Below are 21,852 nucleotides of genomic sequence, written 5' to 3' on the forward strand. Positions count from 1 at the left end.
TACAATTGAAAGAAATCATTATGAAAGACAAAATATTTACTTTTGAGCCACTCCAATAAGTAGTAAAGTTAATTTCTATTTTTACAACCGACATACGGATTCAGCGCACAAAAATGTCTTTAAAAATTTTTGAACCTTCGCAAGAAAATAATTATTTTTGAGCCACCCTAATGTATAATGATTTTTTTTACAAATGTTAATATCGAAAACGATTTAGCACACAAAAATTAATATACACAAATTTTAAGAACGATTCAGAAAAAAATATTTTTGAGACACCCTAATGAATAGTAAATGTTTATTTTTGAAATGTTTTAATATCGAAAACGAATGCAGCTCACCAAAATTACATAAAAACGTCCTATATGAACCGATACGGAAAAGTTTGGACTTTAGTCCACATTTTGTTCTAAGTCGTGCCACTGTGGCTGGTTTCAAGCGATGTTTCAGTGTTGACACATAGCATCTCAAGATCGTGGCTGTCGATCCATGGTATGTATGTGCAATGTGTAATATACATTTCCACCATTTATTGAACATAACCAGCCATGGAATCGTAGTTTGGACAAATGAGAAAAGCACAATTGCACCACTAGGTGGATTAAAACAGGTTTTGGACACAATGTATCGACAATGCCGGAAATTCCGGTGGAATTATGGCAAAAATAAAGTCGCATTATACCATTTCACCATAGACTCCTATCGAATTTCATAATTTTATATTCCGGAAAAATGAACTGTGTTGTCTTGGTCAATTATGGAATATCTATATAAGTCAGATCCGTAAATTTTCCCAAGGCCAATATTAAAACCATATTGAAAATATTGAGCGCCAAAGAGTTTTGGCGTTTGAAGCAATCATAGGCACAATACTTGGCAATAAGAATTCTTCCTACGAGTTACGTGCAACACCATGATGGCCAACCCAAATCTGAACCCACAGCCATTGATTTTGATAAATGATTTATTTGTTTATTTATTAATTTTTTGTTTGTTTGTTTATTTATTAAGGTTTTAACTCCAACGACCATTCGACTTTTCTGAATATAATATACAATTCAAGAAATAAATTACAATTCATCAAAACTAATAGAACAAAAAGCCATATATTGTTGCTGCCGTCTATTGCGAGCGCACGCTTTCCGTTTCTTGAATTAATTTCTTTCTTGGTTAGGAGCAATGGTCAGATTGGCCCTCTGCAGCTTGCTGATTATTCCATTTGCCTTCTCTCTCGCTCGTGTTTACGTCCATGTCGCCGTCGCTGGAGCTTTGATTTTCGCTGTTACATGTTTGGTACTTTTTGTGTTTTCGGATGACTTTGGCATAGCCGTCTTATTGAGAAAATTTCGAAACTTGAGTCGGTCGGTTCGTCGCGTGTGAAGTGAAAAACTCTTCCATAAATTGCTGCCATTTCGGGACGTTTCTGAGTGTTTATTAGCTGGGAAAAAGTACCAAAGGATCGTCGGACAATATGGGATACGTTGAAGAAAATAGATTCCTGACGTGGGACGACTCGTAAAAGCGTTTTTCGAAGGTTTTTCTTCCTCGCAGAAGCATCATCAGGAGGGGAGACAAACGGAACGTACGAATATCACGAATACACCTCCACGTCCGCCGCTCATCACTTCTGTACGAACGCTGTTGCTGCGAACGAGAGTGTGAGAAGAACCAAGCTATTACAAACGCGAGACGGACGAACCCACTGAAAAGTGGGTAGTATGCACACTACACGGAGAGCTTTATTTGATCATCGATGGCAGTTTTTTCCCTGTCTCGTTCTTTCCGCTGTAGAATTTGTGCGTTGGGCGTATTCAGCCTGTTAACTCGTTGGGTGCTTGCTGGAGGTGTATTCTGTGGGGATCGCGGCGAAGTGTGAGCGACGTCAGTAGGGGCTGTGTGGGCTCTGCGTGTTTTTGTTCCTCGGTGCATACTGAAACAGACATATGCAGACCTTCCATGTTTTCTATTTCGGCCTCTTATTCTGCTGTGATTTTTATGTATTTTCTGGAGTATACTTCAGGTGAGTATTCGTCGGGTGGATGGCCCGAGTATATCCAATGCGTGCGGTGAGGATGGAGGGATATGCTGTCGAAGACTGCATGAAGTTCTCTGTGTATCATTGGTAAAATAGAAAAACTGGTATATTTTTCTATACATATAATCTAATTTATATATGAATTATATTATATTCAATTAAATACACTAAATACGTGTCAATTTCTTACGTCATGTAAGGAATCGAAAGTCTTATTGTAATGTTAAAATCCATTTGATACAAACATTACATTAAGGCAGGGCTGGTTGATGGAACGATTGCCTCGGAAAACGATTTGCCCTGTATACGAAATGGTTAATGGATTCAGCAAATCAATTGAGCTAGCACCTACCCAAACCCTGGAATCAAATTATTTGCATGCATGTATCTTTTTTCTGTAAACCGCCGCCAGCCAGTGGGAGATGGGATAGGTTTCACACACACATACACACACACTTTGCATAGCCGTCTTATTTCTTGTTTTTTCTTCCCTAGGTATGTTAACTATTAGCGTGGCGATATCGTGGAATATTGTTCGTTCGGTATTAATTTGTTGGCCAGCTGTCTGTGGTGTATCAGCAGATGTCGAAGGCTGTTTGGCGGTGTTGGTTTCAGAAGATATGAATTCTTTAATTATTTTGGTACATGGCTTACCGTAGTGTGCCGTCTGATTACAGAATTGACACGTGGGCGTCTGCCTAGAATATGTGCATAGGATATGATCCACCCTCGAAAGTCCAGTAAGATGGTATAGGTTGGTTCAGCCGCATTCGCACCACCCGAACACCGTTGAGAATGCCAGGGAAAAAAGTTTCTCCAAAGGGCCATTTGTGACGGATTCCACTTCTCCATACTGCTATATGAATCTTTTAATATAATCAGTACTAGTGCGAGGTGGCAAATCGTGAAGGCGAATTTCTGTCAGATCAAGGTCCATATACACGGGCATTTTGTTTTTGACGTTTTGATATTCTCCGTCGTGTTGCATGTTGTTCTTCGCTACGAAGCTTTCTGCCTCGGCTAAGGAGTTAAACGTTATTAGCCCTACTTGTCTCGTATGATATAGTTGTATGTGTGAAATTTCTGTACGAACAAGTTCCATTTTCACCTTGATTAACTGTTCCACCTCGCGCACTGTAGCTCTAAGACGGGTCTGCCAAAAGTCAATCGCGATTGTGTTTTCTCGTAATGGGAGAATTATATATATGTTACGCGTACACGTTAGAGCAGCGCGGGTAGTATTGTTTGTTTGTATGCTATTAGCAAGCGGTGCGCTTTTTGACTTCAGATCTGTGCGAAAATGAGATAAGGAAGCAGACTGATCTCTACGATACTATTGCTCTTCCCTTATGAGGCACGGACATCAGAAAATTGTTTTATGGAAACAGCACGAGGAACACCACCGACCCAGGGTAATCCAATTTATTCTTTTAAAATTAAACCATTTGAAATCAATATTATATTGCTTGGCTTTGCAGCCCACGATTACTGATGGTTAAAAAAATTGTGACAGTCCAATACAAATATTTTAAAGTTATAGTAAACATAGCCAACCATGGAATCCTAGTGAAAGGCACTATTGCATAGTAAGTAAACTAAAACGGGTACATCTTTTCTGTTGATGACATCATGCATTCTTTACAGTTTCTAATGTTTGTTTTCCTCATTTCATTTTCTAATTTTGCAGTTTCCCATTTTTTTAAATTTCAGAATAAATTATCATTTTGGATTACTGTAGGTTTCTCCAATTAACATTCATAGATAAACACAACTTATTTTTTTTTAAATTACAGATTTTAACAAATTTTAAATATGCATTTGTTTATTACCGATCGATAGTATCGAAAGTATCGATACTTTTCCTCCGATACATCGATACTCAGTATCGTAATAATCCAAAGTATCGCGATACCGAAGTATCGATACTTTTTTCAGTATCGCCCATCCCTACCTCCGGTGGACTGGCTGCTTGCTAGTGCTTGAACGAATACGAATGATGAGAAAAACCGACCGACCAATATTCATATATGAAAACACGAGAAAGCACTACTATCGCTCTCCCGCTCGTTTTCGTGCCATTCCTGTGCCTTTCCTTTCCGTTCGGCTACCAATACTAGCATAACCAAAACGAATATTCTGTCTTTCCATCGCCTTCAATCTAGTGGCCAGTGCTAGCAAACTTGCATGTTCAGTTTTTCAATAACAACATTCAAACAATATTTCTCGACAAACGTATGATTACGGCCTAAAAGCCAACTGTCAAAATCCACTTTGAATAGAAATTCCGGACAAACCGTTACACGCCAATCACAGACGTTGGTAGTAAACGAAAGAGAAAAGATTTCTCTTTCATAAACTGTTGTGAACTGTGTTCGACTAGTAACGGTTTGTCTGGAATTTCCATTCAAAGTGGATTTTGACAGTTGGCTTTTAGGCCGTAATCATATGTTTGTCGAGATTTTCAAAGAATGTTGCAGATTTGAAAAGAAGGAAGGAAAAGATTTTCACACATTTAAAATCTTTCGTGTTATTTGTTAGCGCTGATAAAGGCTATTTAGTTTGCTACTAGCAAGGAGCTGCACAAACAAATCGATTTATGCAGTTAATCAACGGAGGCTGCCAAAAAGTTCGAATAAAAGCATGCGACTAGTGTACTTTGCACGTTCTATATTTTATCAATACTAGAGAGGATCAATAAAATAATTCAAATTGTTATAGCGACATGCAATTGTGGCAACATTGGCCATGAGATGGTGGGGGAACACGCACATTCGTTTTAGTTATGATGGTAGTAGCAGCAGAAAGGAATGGAAAAGCAGTGCACGAAAACGAGCGAGAAAGGATAATTTAAATTCTCTTTCTTTCCACACATCGTATTTCTTAAGCGGGCCTTACACGTTCAATATTTTTGTCAATACTAGACAGTATTGACAAAAGTATTGTACGTGTAATCGAAAAAACTTGTATTGACGATGTGGATTTCAAATGGGATTGAAATATTGTAACAATATCGTCAATACGCGTATTGACAAAAATATTGAACGTGTAAGGGCCGCTTTATATTGCTTTCTGAAAATTATTTGTTATACACCATAAAATGTAAATTTCAGTTTAACTCTTATTAGAACCAGAGATGCCAGATTTGCAGACAAGTCTGCAAATTCGCAGACTTTTAATTTAGGCTGCAGATTTTTTCGATGACGCAGATATTTGCAGATTTTCTAGTTTGGTTGCAGATATTTGCAGATTTTTTAGTTTTGTTGCAGATATTTGCAGATTTTTGAATATAAAGGCTTTTGGTTACACTAGCTATCCAGACATTTTTTGTTCTTCCCAGACTTTTAAAATTATTATTGCAGACATTTGAAAAAAGTACCTGGCATCTCTGATTAGAACACAATTAATTGGTCCTGTAAAGAACCGTTTATTGTTTTATTGCGGGAGCATAATTCAGACGCACTCCCCGCGGACACGGTGAGCTAGAAAGCACTATTTTGCATTCTCGAACAAACCGACCAAGTAGGCATCGTTGGCTTCTCGGGGCATTATTACGACTGAGCTTTGTAAGCGTAGCTCGATTTTGCAGTCCTGCACAATCTCACGACCCAGACGCTGGAACGATAGCCTACTCTGTTGCCCTTTAGTTGGGGCGAAATTCTTGCAGGGCGACAGTTCCGATGAGTCACCAGTAGCTGGGGCATTTTTTCCGTCCGTCGCTATTGCCAACTGCTTTCCTTCGGTGGACTGGCTGCTTGCTAGTGCTTGAACGAATACGAATGATGAGAAAAACCGAACGACCAATATTCATATATGAACACACGAGAAAGCACTACTATCGCTCTCTCGCTCGTTTTCGTGCCATTCCTGCGCCTTTCCTTTCGTTCGGCTACCAATACTAGCATAACCAAAACGAATATTCTGTCTTTCCATCGCCTTCAATCTAGTGGCCAGTGCTAGCAAACTTGCATGTTCAGTTTTTCAATAACAACATTCAAACAATATTTTCAAAGAATGTTGCAGATTTGAAAAGAAGGAAGGAAAAGATTTTCACAAATTTAAATTCTTTCGTGTTATTTGTTAGCGCTGATAAAGGCTATTTAGTTTGCTACTAGCAAGGAGCTGCACAAACAAATCGATTTATGCAGTTAATCAACGGAGGCTGCCAAAAAGTTCGAATAAAAGCATGCGACTAGTGTACTTTCCACGTTCTATATTTTATCAATACTAGAGAGGATCAATAAAATAATTCAAATTGTAATAGCGACATGCAATTGTGGCAACACTGGTCATGAGATGGTGGGGGAACACGCACATTCGTTTTAGTTATGATGGTAGTAGCAGCAGAAAGGAATGGAAAAGCAGTGCACGAAAACGAGCGAGAGAGGATAATTTAAATTCTCTTTCTTTCTTTCCACACATCGTATTTCTTATATTGCTTTCTGAAAATTATTTGTTATACACCATAAAATGTAAATTTCAGTTTAACTCTTATTAGAACACAATTAATTGGTCCTGTAAAGAACCGTTTATTGTTTTATTGCGGGAGCATAATTCAGACGCACTCCCCGCGGACACGGTGAGCTAGAAAGCACTATTTTGCATTCTCGAACAAACCGACCAAGTAGGCATCGTTGGCTTCTCGGGGCATCATTACGACTGAGCTTTGTAAGCGTAGCTCGACTTTGCAGTCCTGCACAATCTCACGACCCAGACGCTGGAACGATAGCCTACTCTGTTGCCCTTTAGTTGGGGCGAAATTCTTGTAGGGCGACAGTTCCTGATCGGGTTGCGATGAGTCACCAGTAGCTGGGGCACTTTTTCCGCCGTCGTCATCGCCAACTGCTTTTCTTCGGTGGACTGGCTGCTTGCTAGTGCTTGAACGAATACGAATGATGAGAAAAACCGACCGACTGATATTTATATAATCGCGCTAATATGCACTACTATCGCTTTCTCGCTCGTTCTCGTGCCGTGCATGAGCCTTTCCTTTCCGTCCGGCTTCTAATGGCCTAACCAAAGGAATATGCCGTCTTTCCCCCACCAAGTGCTCTCGTCAAGCAACCCAATGCGAAAAACCATACAAACAAACATGTAGTGGACCTATATATAAACTTTTCATTATTTTATTGTTCGGTTGGTCTACCATAACGACGGCTCTGTGCGGGATGGGCTGAAAATTTTCACTTTTCCGAGTCGTTTTCGAAAGATTTTTCAAAACACATTTTTTTTGTTATTAGTACATGTTATACATACTTCAAATTTTAATACAGCATAGAGGAACATATTTGCAACAAATTGGCCTAAAAATCAAATCATTCTGTTAAGTATGATAAAAGTTATTAACGTTCAAAATCTGACGCGGCGCCGCAGCCGATATTTTGAAACGGGACCCCTATATTGAAACCTTAAATGTATTCTACATTAAAAACGGTTTTTAAATCAAAGCTTTGGAAGTTAAACCTTGGCGGCTAATATACGGCTAATATACAAACTTAAAACGTTGGTACACAATCGAGAATAGCGAACCAGAAAAGGTCAGTGTCAGTGATTCACTAAATACAGAATGGATAAAGGTTATGATGTAAAACCTTAAGGTCCGTCCAGGTTAACTCTTCGGTACGGAGCAAAACCTCGACCAAGGAACTCCTTAAGTCTTCGGTACGGAGCAATACCTCGACCTAGGAACTCCTAGCATGTTGTTAGTCGCCTCTTACGACATGGGAGCAGTTCCCAGAGGTTCTATTCTTAGCTGAAATAGTGTAAAAAGATTTCAGCCCGCCGGACACCACACGCATGTTTTTGGTAAATAATGTATCAGTTGAATAGTCGGGACCTTTTGAAAGGCATAACATCTATAATTTCATAAGAAAATGTCGTTGTGCAGCATGTCTCCCCGACAATTGGGATAGAGGCTGCATCAAAGTTGCGGGAGAAGTGCCGCACTCGATAGCGGAGAATGCGCAGCTAAATGTATTTTTTCATATCGGAATGTCAGAACATTTGCGTCAGGTATAGGTTCTTAATAAGGGTACTTTTGGCATAACGGTTATTAGGCATAATTTTGAAAATTGATCACACTGTAGGTCATTTGGCATGATATTTATTTTATTTTATCTCCAGAATAACGGTACGGAGTTTGAGTAAGCCGGGCAAACGAGTGGATCGCAGGTTCGCTTGCTTCCGACGACGGGTCGGTTACCACCTCGCCCGGCGGATCCTCAGCGGCTTTGCGGCGCTTCGGTTCCTAGGCCTCGGTTATGCGGCTAAGCCGCATCGAAATGGTACCCCTTAAACATTCTAACTACAATCGGTTGTGTCACCGGAGCCGGAATACGAATTAGAACCAGTCAGCATTTCGGCTGAGCTTAACTGGGAAGTTTAGTAAAATTTAATCTGCAAATAAAAATTGTCTGGCAACGCTTCAGCACTCCGTTGAATTCTAACGATTTCACCACCTGGCCGCCAGCTTGACGATATGAAATGAACTTTGTTTACTTTCGACAAGTTTTGACTCGAGCCAACAACATCCAACCCGTCTTGGCCACACCAGGGTGGCCAGACCTACCATTTTTTTTGAAATTTGTGGTAGCAGATAAAAATTATATGTTACGCATAGATATCATGTGAAAACTAATGAAATTATAGTAGTATGTGGTCGGTGTTAGGTCAGACCGGACTAAGTGACAGTGCATTGATTTCGAGAAAAACGCGTTTAAAATTTGAATCGCAGCATCCTTTACATTATAATTGGAAAAAATTTTTTGCCATAATTCTTTATTGTTTCATATTTCAAATCCGGTAAAAGTGGAATGTAGACGAAGAAATTCTTTATCCAGTGCTATTATTAACTCATTTTTTGATGTTTTGCGACTTAGTCCGGTCTGACTTAACACCGACCATGTCACATAGAAATTTGTTTAATAGCAGATATCACATATTTTTTCTGTTTCCCTCTCGTTTATTCTGCTGTAAATTTTATGCATTGGACGTTTGCGGTCTTGAATGCATAAAAATCATAGCAGAATAAACGAGACTGAAATGAAAAAAAAAGATGGGTGGGTAATGTCAGAGACATAACCGGAGTGAAGTAGAATACACTTTAGACCGGTAAATTCTGCTCTGGAATAAGCAATTTCTGTGTAAAAGTGCCCCAGTCACGGTTGGCGCTAAGAAGCCTCATCGCTACCGCACAGAAACTGTCGCCCTGCGAAAAATTCACAGCTATCAGAAATCGAGCGGGCCTAAATTGTGACCCAAAATAAACCATAAACCAACAAGTTATTTTCAGGACCAGCCAATTATAAAGTAAGATATAAATGAAATTTTCGTTTTCCATTGCCTTACAACCTCCCTCCCCTTTCCTACCGGCTTGAATTACTATCAACCTTGATGATGCTGTGCGGCGAAGGCACAGGCAGTTTCCATTATAGTGGAAAATTTAGCTTTGCGCGTTTTTCCCAAAAGTTTTTTAGTTGTGCTGTTTTCAAGGAAGTTGTAGTTGAATTCAAAATAAAATAGTTTATTTCTATTGTCAGAGATGGACCTTCCAACGAAAACTAGTCTGGCTCGCTTGGAATCGAATTGTACGGATCAACCACTGCTTTCACAAAATCTGTTATTTTCAGTAATTGTAGGGGAATTGTGGGAAAAACCGACACTGTGGGTAAAACCGACACCCCACAACATTTCCTAGAAATCAAATTTTTATTCATTTCATAATGATACATTATTATTAGTACGTTTATTTAGAGTATTTGAAGAAAAATTGGATTTACGTTAGTACGCCGAATGTCATAAAAATAAACAAAACATACGACAGCAGCGTTCATACTCGTCTGGATGTTAAATTTCGTTGGTAGATTTTATGGTTTTAACCGAACAAAAGCTTTTCAAATCATCACATTTTTCAGTACCTATTATTATCGACCTGTCCTATGATCGACTAGGTGCATTGAAGACGAGTTTGAGAAATTCAATATTTTTAATCGCTTTTATAAAAAAATGTGCGCTGTTGGGGTAAAACCGACACCCTATAATTAGGGTAAAACCGACACGCTGTTAAGATGGTTGTGTATACTTGCGATTCATTTCAAAATACTGGAGATCTTTGTGACACTTCAATTAGCCTATTAGAACACTATAGTATCAACAGAAATGCACAGAAATACTTTTATTGTGTTTATTTCTTGTAAGTCTCTTTAAAAATCAAAAATTGGCTGTTGCTATTTCTGCAAAAAGCCGAATTTCTAGTGTTCTCTTGGTTTGTCATAGACGAACTTTATCACAATGAGACAATGATCTTATGTATACCCCAATAGATCGTTGATGATCAGAGTCCGAAAAATCAAATCTGAAAAAGATAGTTTTACTAAGAAGTGTGTGTGTCACTTAAAAGTGAATGAATCCAATTAGCAGAACGTAGAACGCTTGCAAATCTTCTCTTACGAAATAATATGACACTGGAGGTTGCAACAATGGGCGCAAGGATTATTTGGAAATACTCATCAATAAATAATCCTATAGCATAAAATACTCTTATTTATAGTACTACGCTTTCGAACTTTCTTCCCCTCACTACATGATGAAGCAATAAAAAGCACATATTTGCATCATACATACTCACACTTTATTATTCACGCATATATCTCATTTTTAATAAAGATAATAACATGTAGAGAAAATAAATTAAAGGGGGTGTCGATCTTACCCCTACAAAAAGTCACTTTGTTTTCCAAGTTTTACAACCAATAATTTTTAATGAAATTAATTTTTTGAAGCGCTGAAAAAATTAAGTCTTGTTAAGAATTTTCTGAAGAAGAATTCTGCATAAAAACTATAATTTTATTGGTTTTGCGGCAACTTAGAAAAATTGTTAAGCTTAAGGTGTCGGTTTTAACCATAATTCCCCTACATTCTACACAACTAGCCACAGCTATTTCCAATCAGCGCAAAAATCGAAGGTTTTCATTCAGTACAACAGCAGATTTTCACTTTTAGGAAAACAGGCAACATTCTGACCGAAAATTTTGAAACGGAGCACCTATATCGAAACGTTAGAAAACGTTCGATTTTTGTAAATTGAATCAGTACACTAACCTGTCTACAAATCACACAAATAACTTTTTTATTTTGTGCCATTCTACTTGAAAGCGACGATGTTGTTCACAAGTGGCTTACTTACCATCCAACGCTCTTGGCAAGCCGCTTTCTGATACTTGTAATAACAAAACTTCAATTCGATTCTTTGTCGATAAATTGATGGCCCTGAAAAGGGGTTTTTGTTTGGGCAGTGTTCAGAATTTACTTGGAGCTGGTGTATATGGTAACAGTTTTGGTGCCATTTGAGACGGTGTGCTTGGCCAACTCTTCTGACAGCAGCAAACGGACGGCGGTTTGAATTTCGCGGGAGATGCTGCAAACGAACTGATCGTGAACAACAGCATGCTGAGTTTTTATACCTGACTACAGCACAATGTAAGCTCGTCCTTTTTTGTGTTGTCCTCAATATGTGTTCTTCGTAGCTCCACCCCTTCGTTGGTCGACCACATATTTTTGATAAAGAACAAAATTGAATTTGTGTTTCCAATACGGAGGTTATCGAACACTCAGGGTAAAAAGAGTAATGTAATACGGCACTTTGGTAGAATGTTTGAGAATTGAAATCTTTTTTGAATGCGCCTAGTAAACACGAAACTGTAAACAAACACACAAATGATAACTTTTTATTTTGTGTCATTCTACGTGAAATCGACGATATTGTTCACAAGTAGCTCACTTGCCATCGAACGCTCTTGGCAAGCCGCTTTCGGAGCTTGTAATAACAAAATTTCAATTCGATTCTTTGTTGATAAATTGATGGCTCTGAAAAGGGCCTTTTGTTTGGGCAGTGTTCGGAATTTACTTGGAGCTGGTGTATTTGGTAACAGCTTTGGTGCCATCTGAGACGGCTTGGCCAACTCTTCTGACAGCAGCAAACGGACGGCGGCTTGAATTTCGCGGGAGGTTATTGTCAAGCGCTTGTTGTAATAAGTCGGGCGGGAGACCTCGTTTGCAATGCGTTCGAAAATGTTTAATAAATCTGTTTATGATGCTCGACGAGACTCTGGTATCTGGATGGACCTCTTTCAGCACCTTGTAAATGTACATGTACAGTTTCAGTTACGATGCTGCAAACGAACTGAGCGTGAGCAACAGCATGTGCTGAGTTTTTATACCTGATTACAGCACAACGTCCTTTTTTGTGTTGTCCTCAATATGTATTCTTCGCAGCTCCTCCCCTTCGTTGGTCGATACACAAGCAAATTGTGTAGAACGCGTCGGAGTGCCGGTTACTTAGTAGCTGTGATGGAATACCTTGCTGCTAAAGTGTTTAAATTGGAAGGAAATGCTGCCCGTGACAACAAAAAGACGAATTATCCCACGTCTTCAGCAGCTGGTGATTCGTAACAACGAAAAGTTGAACAAACTGCTCTCCGGCGTGACAATTGCTCAGGGCGGTGTGTTGCCAAATATCCAAGCCGTACTGTTTTCCAAGAACAAAATTGAAATTGTGTTTCCAATACGGAGATTATCGAACACTCAGGGTAAAGAGAGTAATGTAATACGGCACTTTGGTAGAATGTTTGAGAATTGAAACCTTTTTTGAATGCGCCTAGTAAAAATGTTTTCCACTCCACTCCAGTTTGTTTCTGACCATATTTGCAATTCGCGTACTAAAATAAATCATAATTTAGGGTTTCACCCAAATTGCTATCCAGGGAGAAACAGTCCATGAAATAGAAAATGCAAACTTATTCTTTGAAATGATTTTGGTGGTGAAAAGGGCCTTTTTTATAATGATACAAGTGAGTTCTACCTTTTCAACTTCCAAATCCATACAAAGTGCGTCCCTGCCGCTTCAGAGTATAGACGACATTCATCGCGGTTTTGCGCTTGGCGTGTTCAGTGTAGGTTACGGCATCTCGGATGACATTTTCCTGCACACCATCAGCAATCGTAGATTAAATCGGAAATGCATTTTACACCACCACGACGAGCCAGAGGCCGAATTTGGTGATTCCCTGGATTTTATCACGAAGAATCTTGCGATGACGCTTGGTAGGGAACGCAAACATGATACCGCTCATTGTACCGTCCGGACGAGCATGTTACTCGTGTGGTAAGCGAGCACCAACTGATACAAAACAAGCTCGCGTGACCTGTATATATATATAACATTCCCGTATGTAATGAAACGCTTACATGCTCCTTTTTGACGGGCGTGAGATGTGCTTGCAAATTGCGCATTTTCATCGCTGTTTTCGAAGGATTTCCTAAAAATCCTTGTTTTGTTTTATTTATGGTAGTCGCACTAATTCCGAAATTTAATACGAAATACGTGTACGAATTTCCGATCAGATAGTGCAAAAATATTGCGATTTCGATCAGTAGAACGAAGATATTCTTTTCAAACCTGGGAAAATTTCTCAACTGAAATTTTTGAAACGGGACCCCATATTGAAACGTTAGAAGTATTCTACTTCAAAATAGGCAAACTCTGCCTTTTACTAATTTGAATTTCAACTAAACGGTTTGTGGTTACAGGCAGACCATATTTTTCTGCGTGTACCAAAAATGCGGACCAAAAACTTTTACTAGAGAGACCTTCGACATTTTGAAAAAAAAACTACAAGTGACAGCGCTATGGGGTTGTACGAATTGCAGACGTAGGACTGCAATTCGTGAAATATTTAATTTCTTATTACATTTGGATTAATAATTAATCAAACATATTTCTTTCTACAGTTCACTTCATGAATCAAACCGTCTTGCTCATCAGCTCATTTTATTTACAATGGGCGATCGAATCCGATTAACGAAAGCAGACAGAAAACTGCGATGGAAAACCGAACAAATATCTGGAACTGCTTTAAAATTTTAAAAGGTTTTCTATTGTGTGCGGTAAACAACCAGACGAATGCTTTAAAATCATGTTTTAGACAATACAGTCGCAGTTCTTGTATAGGACAAGCTTTATAGTTTTATTTTTCCGTTATTGTAATTTTCCTAAAGTACACATATAAATGTAGCGAATGCAGTGGTATTAATCATATATCGAAGCAAAACATATACAAGAATCGAAAATAGTTTTATGGATGGACTTAGACACATTTTTGCGGCGATTTTTTGAGTAACAGTGCATCCATTCAAAAATAGGCTTTGTAGTACCTATGTATTGGTAGAATCATAGCGGGATAGGTTGAGTGGAAATGAATCTCGTGGAATCAATAAATTGATGAAACGTAAATAATAAACCTTCTTTGCATTTTCTTCTATCCATTCGCGTGAATTTGTTGCTAAGATAGTTTTCGTCTCCTTAGCCTGTCATGGAGATGACAACACAAAGAAAAAACGAAAGCTTAGATTTCTATCATACACGCAACACTTGGATATACCTACACATTCGCCTCAAACAATAAACCCAAGCGAACGGTGTACCGTGCTTGAATCAAAAAGCTGTGCCAATACATCGTATCCGTACACGAATGGAAGATACGCACCAAGCAAAATGAATCAACGCTGGTGATGATAGGTGGAGCGAAAGAGACAACTAGTACCACGACGCTAGCCTCTGCTACACGGCTGTTGGAGCATGCAGCGCAGTGCTCTGCTCTGCCTGCTGTCCAAGAGGCAACTGAGCTTGTCTGACCAAATCTGTTCTTTAAATAGTCGATGATGACGTCATTCATAGAAGCGTTGCGTGTTAGGTACATAAATCTGTCGTGCCAGACTAGGGAAGCGCAGCCTTCTGTGTGCAAATGCGTGATATATTGACTATGTTGAACATTATTTAAAATTTTAATGCCATGATATCAAACATCTTTGGGTTTATCTATTGGAATCTATTCTTAGAAGTATTTCTGAGCGATATGCGCAAAAAATTGAAAATTTACCGTAAGATGGCTGAATTATAAGCGTTTAAAATTGGACCATACGTTACATACCATTTTTGTAGAATTTGCAAAGTGCACCCCCATATCGAAAACAAAGACGTAGTCCTACGTCAAAAAAAAAAACAAACAAACAAAACATGCTCTGCAAAACAAACATGCTCCGACCCACACGCAGAATTTTATTTATGCATCGACAGCAAATTTTTTTATCTGCCTCTCGTTTCTTCTACTGTAAATTTTATGCATTGGACATATTCGGTCTATCCACTCATTGAATGCTTACTAGAAGTACTAGAGTATATACATGAAAATGCATAAAAATCACAGCAGAAGGAAAGAGACGGGAATAGAAAGTATGCTAACTATGCATATTTTTGTTTCTCAGTGCAGTCACCATGACAAGCAGAAAGTTTGTAAAAGTTAAGCAAAGCAAAATTGATTCTGGCAGAGTTTTTGCCAGCATTTTGCGCGATTTATGCAAGAATTCTGACAAAGAATTCGCTGAAATGCATCAACTGTTTCTGACAGAAGCGGTTAAACTAACCGATGCTGCTCACGTTTAGCCAGAATCCAGCCTGGAATGTACGGCCAGGATTTCTGTACGCTTCCTGCCACAACTTTGTTAGATGTTTTGCTCGATTCGTGCTAAGATTCTAACAGGTAGGAATTGCCAGGATCTTTGCACGGATTATTTCCGAGTTGTGCCAGAGTTTTGCTTGGTTCCTGAGTCAGTAAGACCAAATAAAGGTTTTTTAAATAAGTGTAATTCATAGAAGTCGATACAAATGAAGTGAAGTGATAGCGGATTAAAGAAATGTATGAATCTGTAAATCTACATTGTTTCGTTTTTTGAAATAATTATTCTATTCTATTAAAATTTAGCCCAGATTATTTAATACTTCACAAATGTTCGATGGTGTTAAAGGGTTAAAATCTGTTGTGGACTACGTTGCTCGTGTTAATTGATGGTCAACATTCAAAATTCTCTCAGGATTCCACGTTTTTCTAGGTAAAATTAAATTCTCGGTTTTCCATGTTTTCCCCCGATTTTCCCAGACTTTAACCAGATTTGAAATATTTTATAATAAGCAAGAGTTGAGACAAAAATTGTGGGTGAACGGAGAACAGTGGGTCTAGTTATGTACGGTATGCAAACTAGGCTCGATGGCGGATCCAAGACATAGTGCCTCGATCATATACATTTGGAACAACATCAGATGTTGTTTCAAACTGTTCTCAATTCCTATTCGACAGCTCTCACCACGCCACCGATGTTACGGCTTGGTAAGGCCAAACTGGTGTCGAGGGGGGTCAATTAATGTTCTGAAAGAGATGAGCAGCGGTAAGTAAGTTTTACAAGAGGAAATGAGATACTTACTACACAATATTCGATTCAGCAAAGCTGAGAAATAAGTTTCTACATGTCATAAAAATCAGCGCATTCGCCGGAAGGTTAAGTATGGAAGATCTTTTGATCAAGTGTTCCGACGGAAATTGAGGATCCGATAGAGATCCTTTCTATGAGACGGTCGACCGACGGAGTCGAAATGCCGGAAGAGATGAACAGCGCCAAGCGAGTTTAACATGAGAGAATGAAACTATCATTGAAATGAAATCTGTAAGTAGCACTAACAAAATTCTTAATTTCAGGAACTGTACGAGATGGCGCTGGGCCTGTGGCCTTCGACTGGCATGGTCAATTCTCATTGATTCGTAAGTCTTCTTGGCTGGTTGGTAGATATGTGCTCCTACTTGCAAGTTGATCAAATTGCTTGGGTGGGGAACATGTGGATTGTACTAGTTGTCGACTCTTTCGATCGTGGGTATGAGGCTAGTTCAGGAAAGGAGTGCAGGACTGGCACCTAAGAGATAGTTAATTCAATATTAATTCGTCAAAAGGGCGAAAGTGTTTTTTGTAAACAAACTTGTTTCGCTCATTAGTCTGCTGGAGAGTGGAATTTCATGAAAAATACGCGTTAATGTAAATTTTTACCCTTCGTAGAAGTAATTTCAATTGTTTTATGCTTTGAAATTATAGTAAATTAAGAGGAACCATCAAAATAAAAGTTTGTTTACAAATCTTATTTGCCCTATTGCAAATTTAATATGGAATTATTCAGGACTTTTTCTTACGATTACTTAGCTCGACCAAGCACTCCGGCTCTCAGAAATGATAAGCAATTCTTTCGGGTCGGTGTGGTCTATTCGAGTCGAACCAGGCGGACATTCGGTTCGAGCAAACTTTATGGGGAATAGTGGATAAATATTTCTTACGCCTTTATTGGCAGATTCTTTTTGCGAAATCCTAAAATACCTTCACTGGTATAGCTACTCAGGATAATAATAATAGAAAAATTAAGGGTTTGCCTGGTCCATAATGTAATGAATACGTATATTGACTAGAACAGGGATAATCGAATTCTGTTATAAGATAGAGATGAAACAACACAGTTGAAGGAAAAGTATTCGCGAGTAAGGACTAATACTGCTAGTATGTTTACCGTTTCAATTAATGGTCGATTGATCCGCTTCGGACCTAAGAGACAAAAAGGAGATTAAGAAGAGACAAGTGGATTCAATGCGAAATTTGCCAATATGACGTTGACCCCAAGGCGATGTTAGGATGAATTTCCATAGGATGACAGACTAGATGACACGCTCTAAATTTGTGCCAAATAGTTTGTATGTATGTATGAAAGTATGTATGAATGTAAGCCCCTATGTACGTCTGTATGCATGGATGTGTATACTGCCGTTATAAGCATATTTGTCACATGTTCTATGGGATTCCCTATATACATGGGACAATTATGCGTAGAACGGCAGCATAGGAGCAATGTATTTCTGAGCAACATGGAAGGACAGCATCTGAGCCGCCAAAACGCTCATGGGAAGCCGGATGTGCGGTCGTAGGTGTGACCATAAAGCACTGCACACACTGTCAAGTGCAATGGTGAGACGGTAGATGTACAGTTGATGCACATAGGTTGCAGAAATAGGTTGTTGAGACAGCCCGATTGCACACTGATGAATAAGCCAATAAACAAGAATTGAGACAAAAATTAATTTCGTTTTTTAACGTAAAGGAAGCTGCGATACAAACTTGTTTTTCTTGAAATCAATTCAATGTCACTTAGTCCGGTCTGACTTAACATCGACCATATATTCCTCGAAATTTCCAATAAAGTGTGTTGAAATACAATTCAATAGAGCAAAAAATTTTCAATTGAATGTTTCTGGACCCTACAAGCTGTGAATGTTTGAAATATTGAAAAACAGAAATGTTGCCTCTATAGGTCACAAAATGACAAATTGCCAACAATAGTACGGCTGACCATTTTTTACTATAAAACCGCAAATTTCCACAAATCTTAACATGACAAGAAAACAAAAAAAAAATTGTAAGTTGTAAATCAATATTTTCTTACAAATCAATCATTCACGTTTGTACACTCTAGTAACTACCAACTCTTTTTAAAAACCTTGATAAAGGTGGAATAGATCTGTCGAAACGTTGGAAGTAAAAACAATATTGTTGTTTTCGATAATTCACGGCTAATAAACCGAAAAATATCCCTTACAAAATTAGCTCGACAGTCAAGAGACATTTCCAAAATCATTTTGTTTGTATTTTTCGTATCCTATACCATAGACTTTGAAAGTGACCAATTGTAGTCATAAAGCTGTAAACAGATGACAGCTTTTCAAATTGAAATAAATTAAAACTTTCAAGACATATTATTTGAATAATTGCCCCATATAGGGAGTTCTGTGTATAGTGGCAGTATGTATTGACGCGTTGTTAAAATCCGAGTAAGCGCATTGCGCGCGTTTTGATTGTGCGGTACAAAAATAAGTGTTCGTGAACCATGAGGCTTAGACAATTGGAAAAATTGAATACATATAGTTAGTCTCTTTAAATAGGGATAATATATATTAACTACCTGATCGTGGGCCTCTTTTGATTCTTCTTCATCATCGGAATCATCATCGCCCGAGCTTTCGGGTGATGTAACCGGCTTATTGTTGTTAGAATTTATTCCTTTGTTCTGTAAGGTTAGAAATAATGTTAGTCAAATTGCCGACGAATCGTGTATGTTGTTTTAATTTGAATTACGACGAATTAAGTATTTGAAATGCAAACCACAATCGTTAAAAAAAATCCGTCGTAAGGCAAAATAAGGCTGCTTATACCTCTTCACGCTTCAATGAGCTCAGACCGTCGTAACAGTCCAGACAAACACGCAGCGGTTTGGTGCTCTGACCTGGTAGAAGGAATTTTTTCGAGGAGCATGGCCCGCATACCACCGCACCACAATTCCGGCAGTGATGCTGATAAAATGAAATTAATGTTTATTTAATTTTTAATTTAATACTTTTTCAACGTACCCTCCGAATCAACATTGTGAACTGAGTTTTCTTGCAATGCATGCAAATGTTAGCTTCGCTATCAGGCACCCAAACTGCAGCATGGTTTTCCACTGGTTTCTTGCCACCTGTTGGAAAAAAGGAAACTATCAGAAGACTTATCTTTAATGCTTCTGCCATACTGATCATACTTTTGCGTAACAAATCTTCAATGCACTTATTTATGTGGGCCATCCATTCTTGTTTTTCAGTCTGTGTAGCTGCATAAACTGCAAAGGATTTCGTTGCCGTCCGTATGAGCCACCCGTTCCTATAATCTGCAAGTACAAGAAACGATGAATAACTGCCTAGGCATTTTAAAATTACACCAACATACGTCCATTGTCTTCCAAGGCTTGCAGTTGCACTTCTTCCAGTGGTATAAGATGCTGTTTATTGTACTTTTTCTTTCCGATTACAATATTGCCATAGACCAGGATATCATTGAACAAGAAAAATTGACGCGCTTTTGGACGCTTGCGGCACATTTTTGTGAGAACACCTTCTCCGACCAAGACCCGACCTGGAACGTACAGTGGCTGTCCGGAGCTGCCGAAACAGTTCTCCACCATTTGTATTCGACGAGCATTTGCCTCACTATTTACTGTTGAATGGCATCATTAATTAAATGAACGCAAAGCATTATTATCGAACTTTTAATACAGTTGTTATCAATATAGTATACTAGCTAATACCCATCGCGCGTTGCTGCGACGCTTTGCGAAATAGGAGGAAAACACAATTTGTTCCAAAGCGCCATCTGGCGGGCAGATAATCTCCAACTAATAGGACACAAACACGCCCCATACCAAATACCTACTGTGTGCAAATTTTTACGGAAATCGGTTAAGCCGTTTGGGAGTCTATAAATCATATACATACAAACTTTGACTTTTATATATATAGATTTTCCAGCCTGATATTTGTAATTTTATTGAGCACGATAACCTGTTAGTACAGACTTTGAATCAGGTCAAGGAAGTCAAGATATTGCCGAACATACTATTTGTCTTCTCAATTCGACATTCTCACGTTCTATTACATATACGTTATGTACCAAACTGAAAACCACACTTGAATAAATTGGTTCATATTCGCTGATTGCACGCATATTTAAGATTATTCGATGCAATAGCTACTTTTCAGTAAGTTGCAACTCTTTATGCTGATAGCAGTCCTGATATTGTTGAGGTCTAATGATGAAGTGAACTGTGTTTATGAGTCATCTTCAGATCCTTGGAACAGAAATTCTCATATCAACAGTCACAGCACAACAAATAAACAAAGGACTTGATAAACAAATGAAACTTGCAACTATATGGGTGCGACAAACTTTTAGCAAAATTCGCTATTGGAAGATTAGCTACTATAATATAGCTACTATATTATATGCGTTTCCTGTGTACAGGTAGCGAAGCGTTAATAAAAAAAAATTCTTGCGGGATATGACATCTATAGCGCAGTAAATTCAAATCACTGCACAAAAAGTATCCGTCCAATTTGATTCACAAAACAGACGGTTCACCATCAAAATTTTAATTATTTCTTGGCTCAATCTCTAGCTGTAACAAATTATCGCGTGATAAATAAATAAAACGCTAGGGATATGCCTCGCCTAAGAGGAACAATTCATGCAAGGTTGTAGCAGCTCATTTTTGGCTGAATCACCAGATTACTGAAGCTTTTGTTGACAAGTGAGTTTTATAAATTCCGTCAACTAGCGACATGGAACAAAAGAGTTACATTATTAATGTATTCACCGAAAAATATATTTCTTAAGCGATACAGACAAAAGTATTTATCCACGAATATCGGAGACAAATCCCTTTTTATGTACTCACCCAGTTTGTCCACCATTTTTACAGTATTTTACACTTTTGACTTTCTCTTTCGCTTTAATTACTGCACTGAACGAAAGTAAATCAAAACATCGCTCCCACCCAATGTTGCCACTTTTTTAAACGTAAATCTGGCAGTTCAACATAAAATGTCTGGCAAAATTTGTCTTTTTCCTTATAAAAAAATATTATACATAAATTTAATAAGGATATGATACACATTTGAGTTTTCGTAGAATGAACATCAATCGTTTTTTATTTAAATTTGTGGAAAAATTACCAAATTTTCCTAATTATTATATATTAACACTTTAGTTATAGTAAAGTTTGTAAGATAACTAATTCTATAACTTAAAAATCCGGCAGAATGAGAGGTTTGTCTTATTTGCTTGAAGTAAACACCACTATCTCTGCCAGATAAATTTGGCATAATGGCATCCCTGTTCCCAGCCAGCGTTGTCAGAAAGGTTTTGTATTGTGGTTATCACTGGAAATTAGCAAAAATAGCGAAAAAACAAGATAGCGACAAGATTGCGAAACCGCCATTTTTATCATTTAACTTCTTCAATTCCACAATGCTACAACAATATAATTTGAATTGATTTTTATATGAAGTGTTTGAGCGACTATTGGTCTCGAA

At 38.3% G+C, this 21,852-nt stretch overlaps 1 protein-coding gene across 2 annotated transcripts in view; it reads right to left on the bottom strand.

The window, feature by feature from the left end:
* LOC131682730 (pleckstrin homology domain-containing family F member 1 homolog) overlaps positions 1 to 21,343 on the bottom strand; it is a 42,429-nt gene extending 21,086 nt beyond the window's left edge. For both annotated transcript variants that reach the window (XR_009304130.1, XM_058964427.1), the window contains exons 1-6: positions 21,216 to 21,343; positions 19,712 to 19,978; positions 19,527 to 19,652; positions 19,357 to 19,463; positions 19,162 to 19,299; positions 18,912 to 19,016 (exon numbers count right to left, since the gene is read on the bottom strand). Coding sequence is in view for 1 of the 2 variants with exons in the window: in XM_058964427.1 (XP_058820410.1) it covers positions 18,912 to 19,016; positions 19,162 to 19,299; positions 19,357 to 19,463; positions 19,527 to 19,652; positions 19,712 to 19,978; positions 21,216 to 21,231 (759 nt within the window). In the remaining variant the exon portion in view is untranslated. The remainder of the gene's footprint in view (positions 1 to 18,911; positions 19,017 to 19,161; positions 19,300 to 19,356; positions 19,464 to 19,526; positions 19,653 to 19,711; positions 19,979 to 21,215) is intronic.
* Between the last annotated feature and the right edge of the window lie 509 nt (positions 21,344 to 21,852).

Source organism: Topomyia yanbarensis, chromosome 2, assembly GCF_030247195.1.
Source record: "Topomyia yanbarensis strain Yona2022 chromosome 2, ASM3024719v1, whole genome shotgun sequence".
Classification (NCBI taxonomy): domain Eukaryota; kingdom Metazoa; phylum Arthropoda; class Insecta; order Diptera; family Culicidae; genus Topomyia; species Topomyia yanbarensis.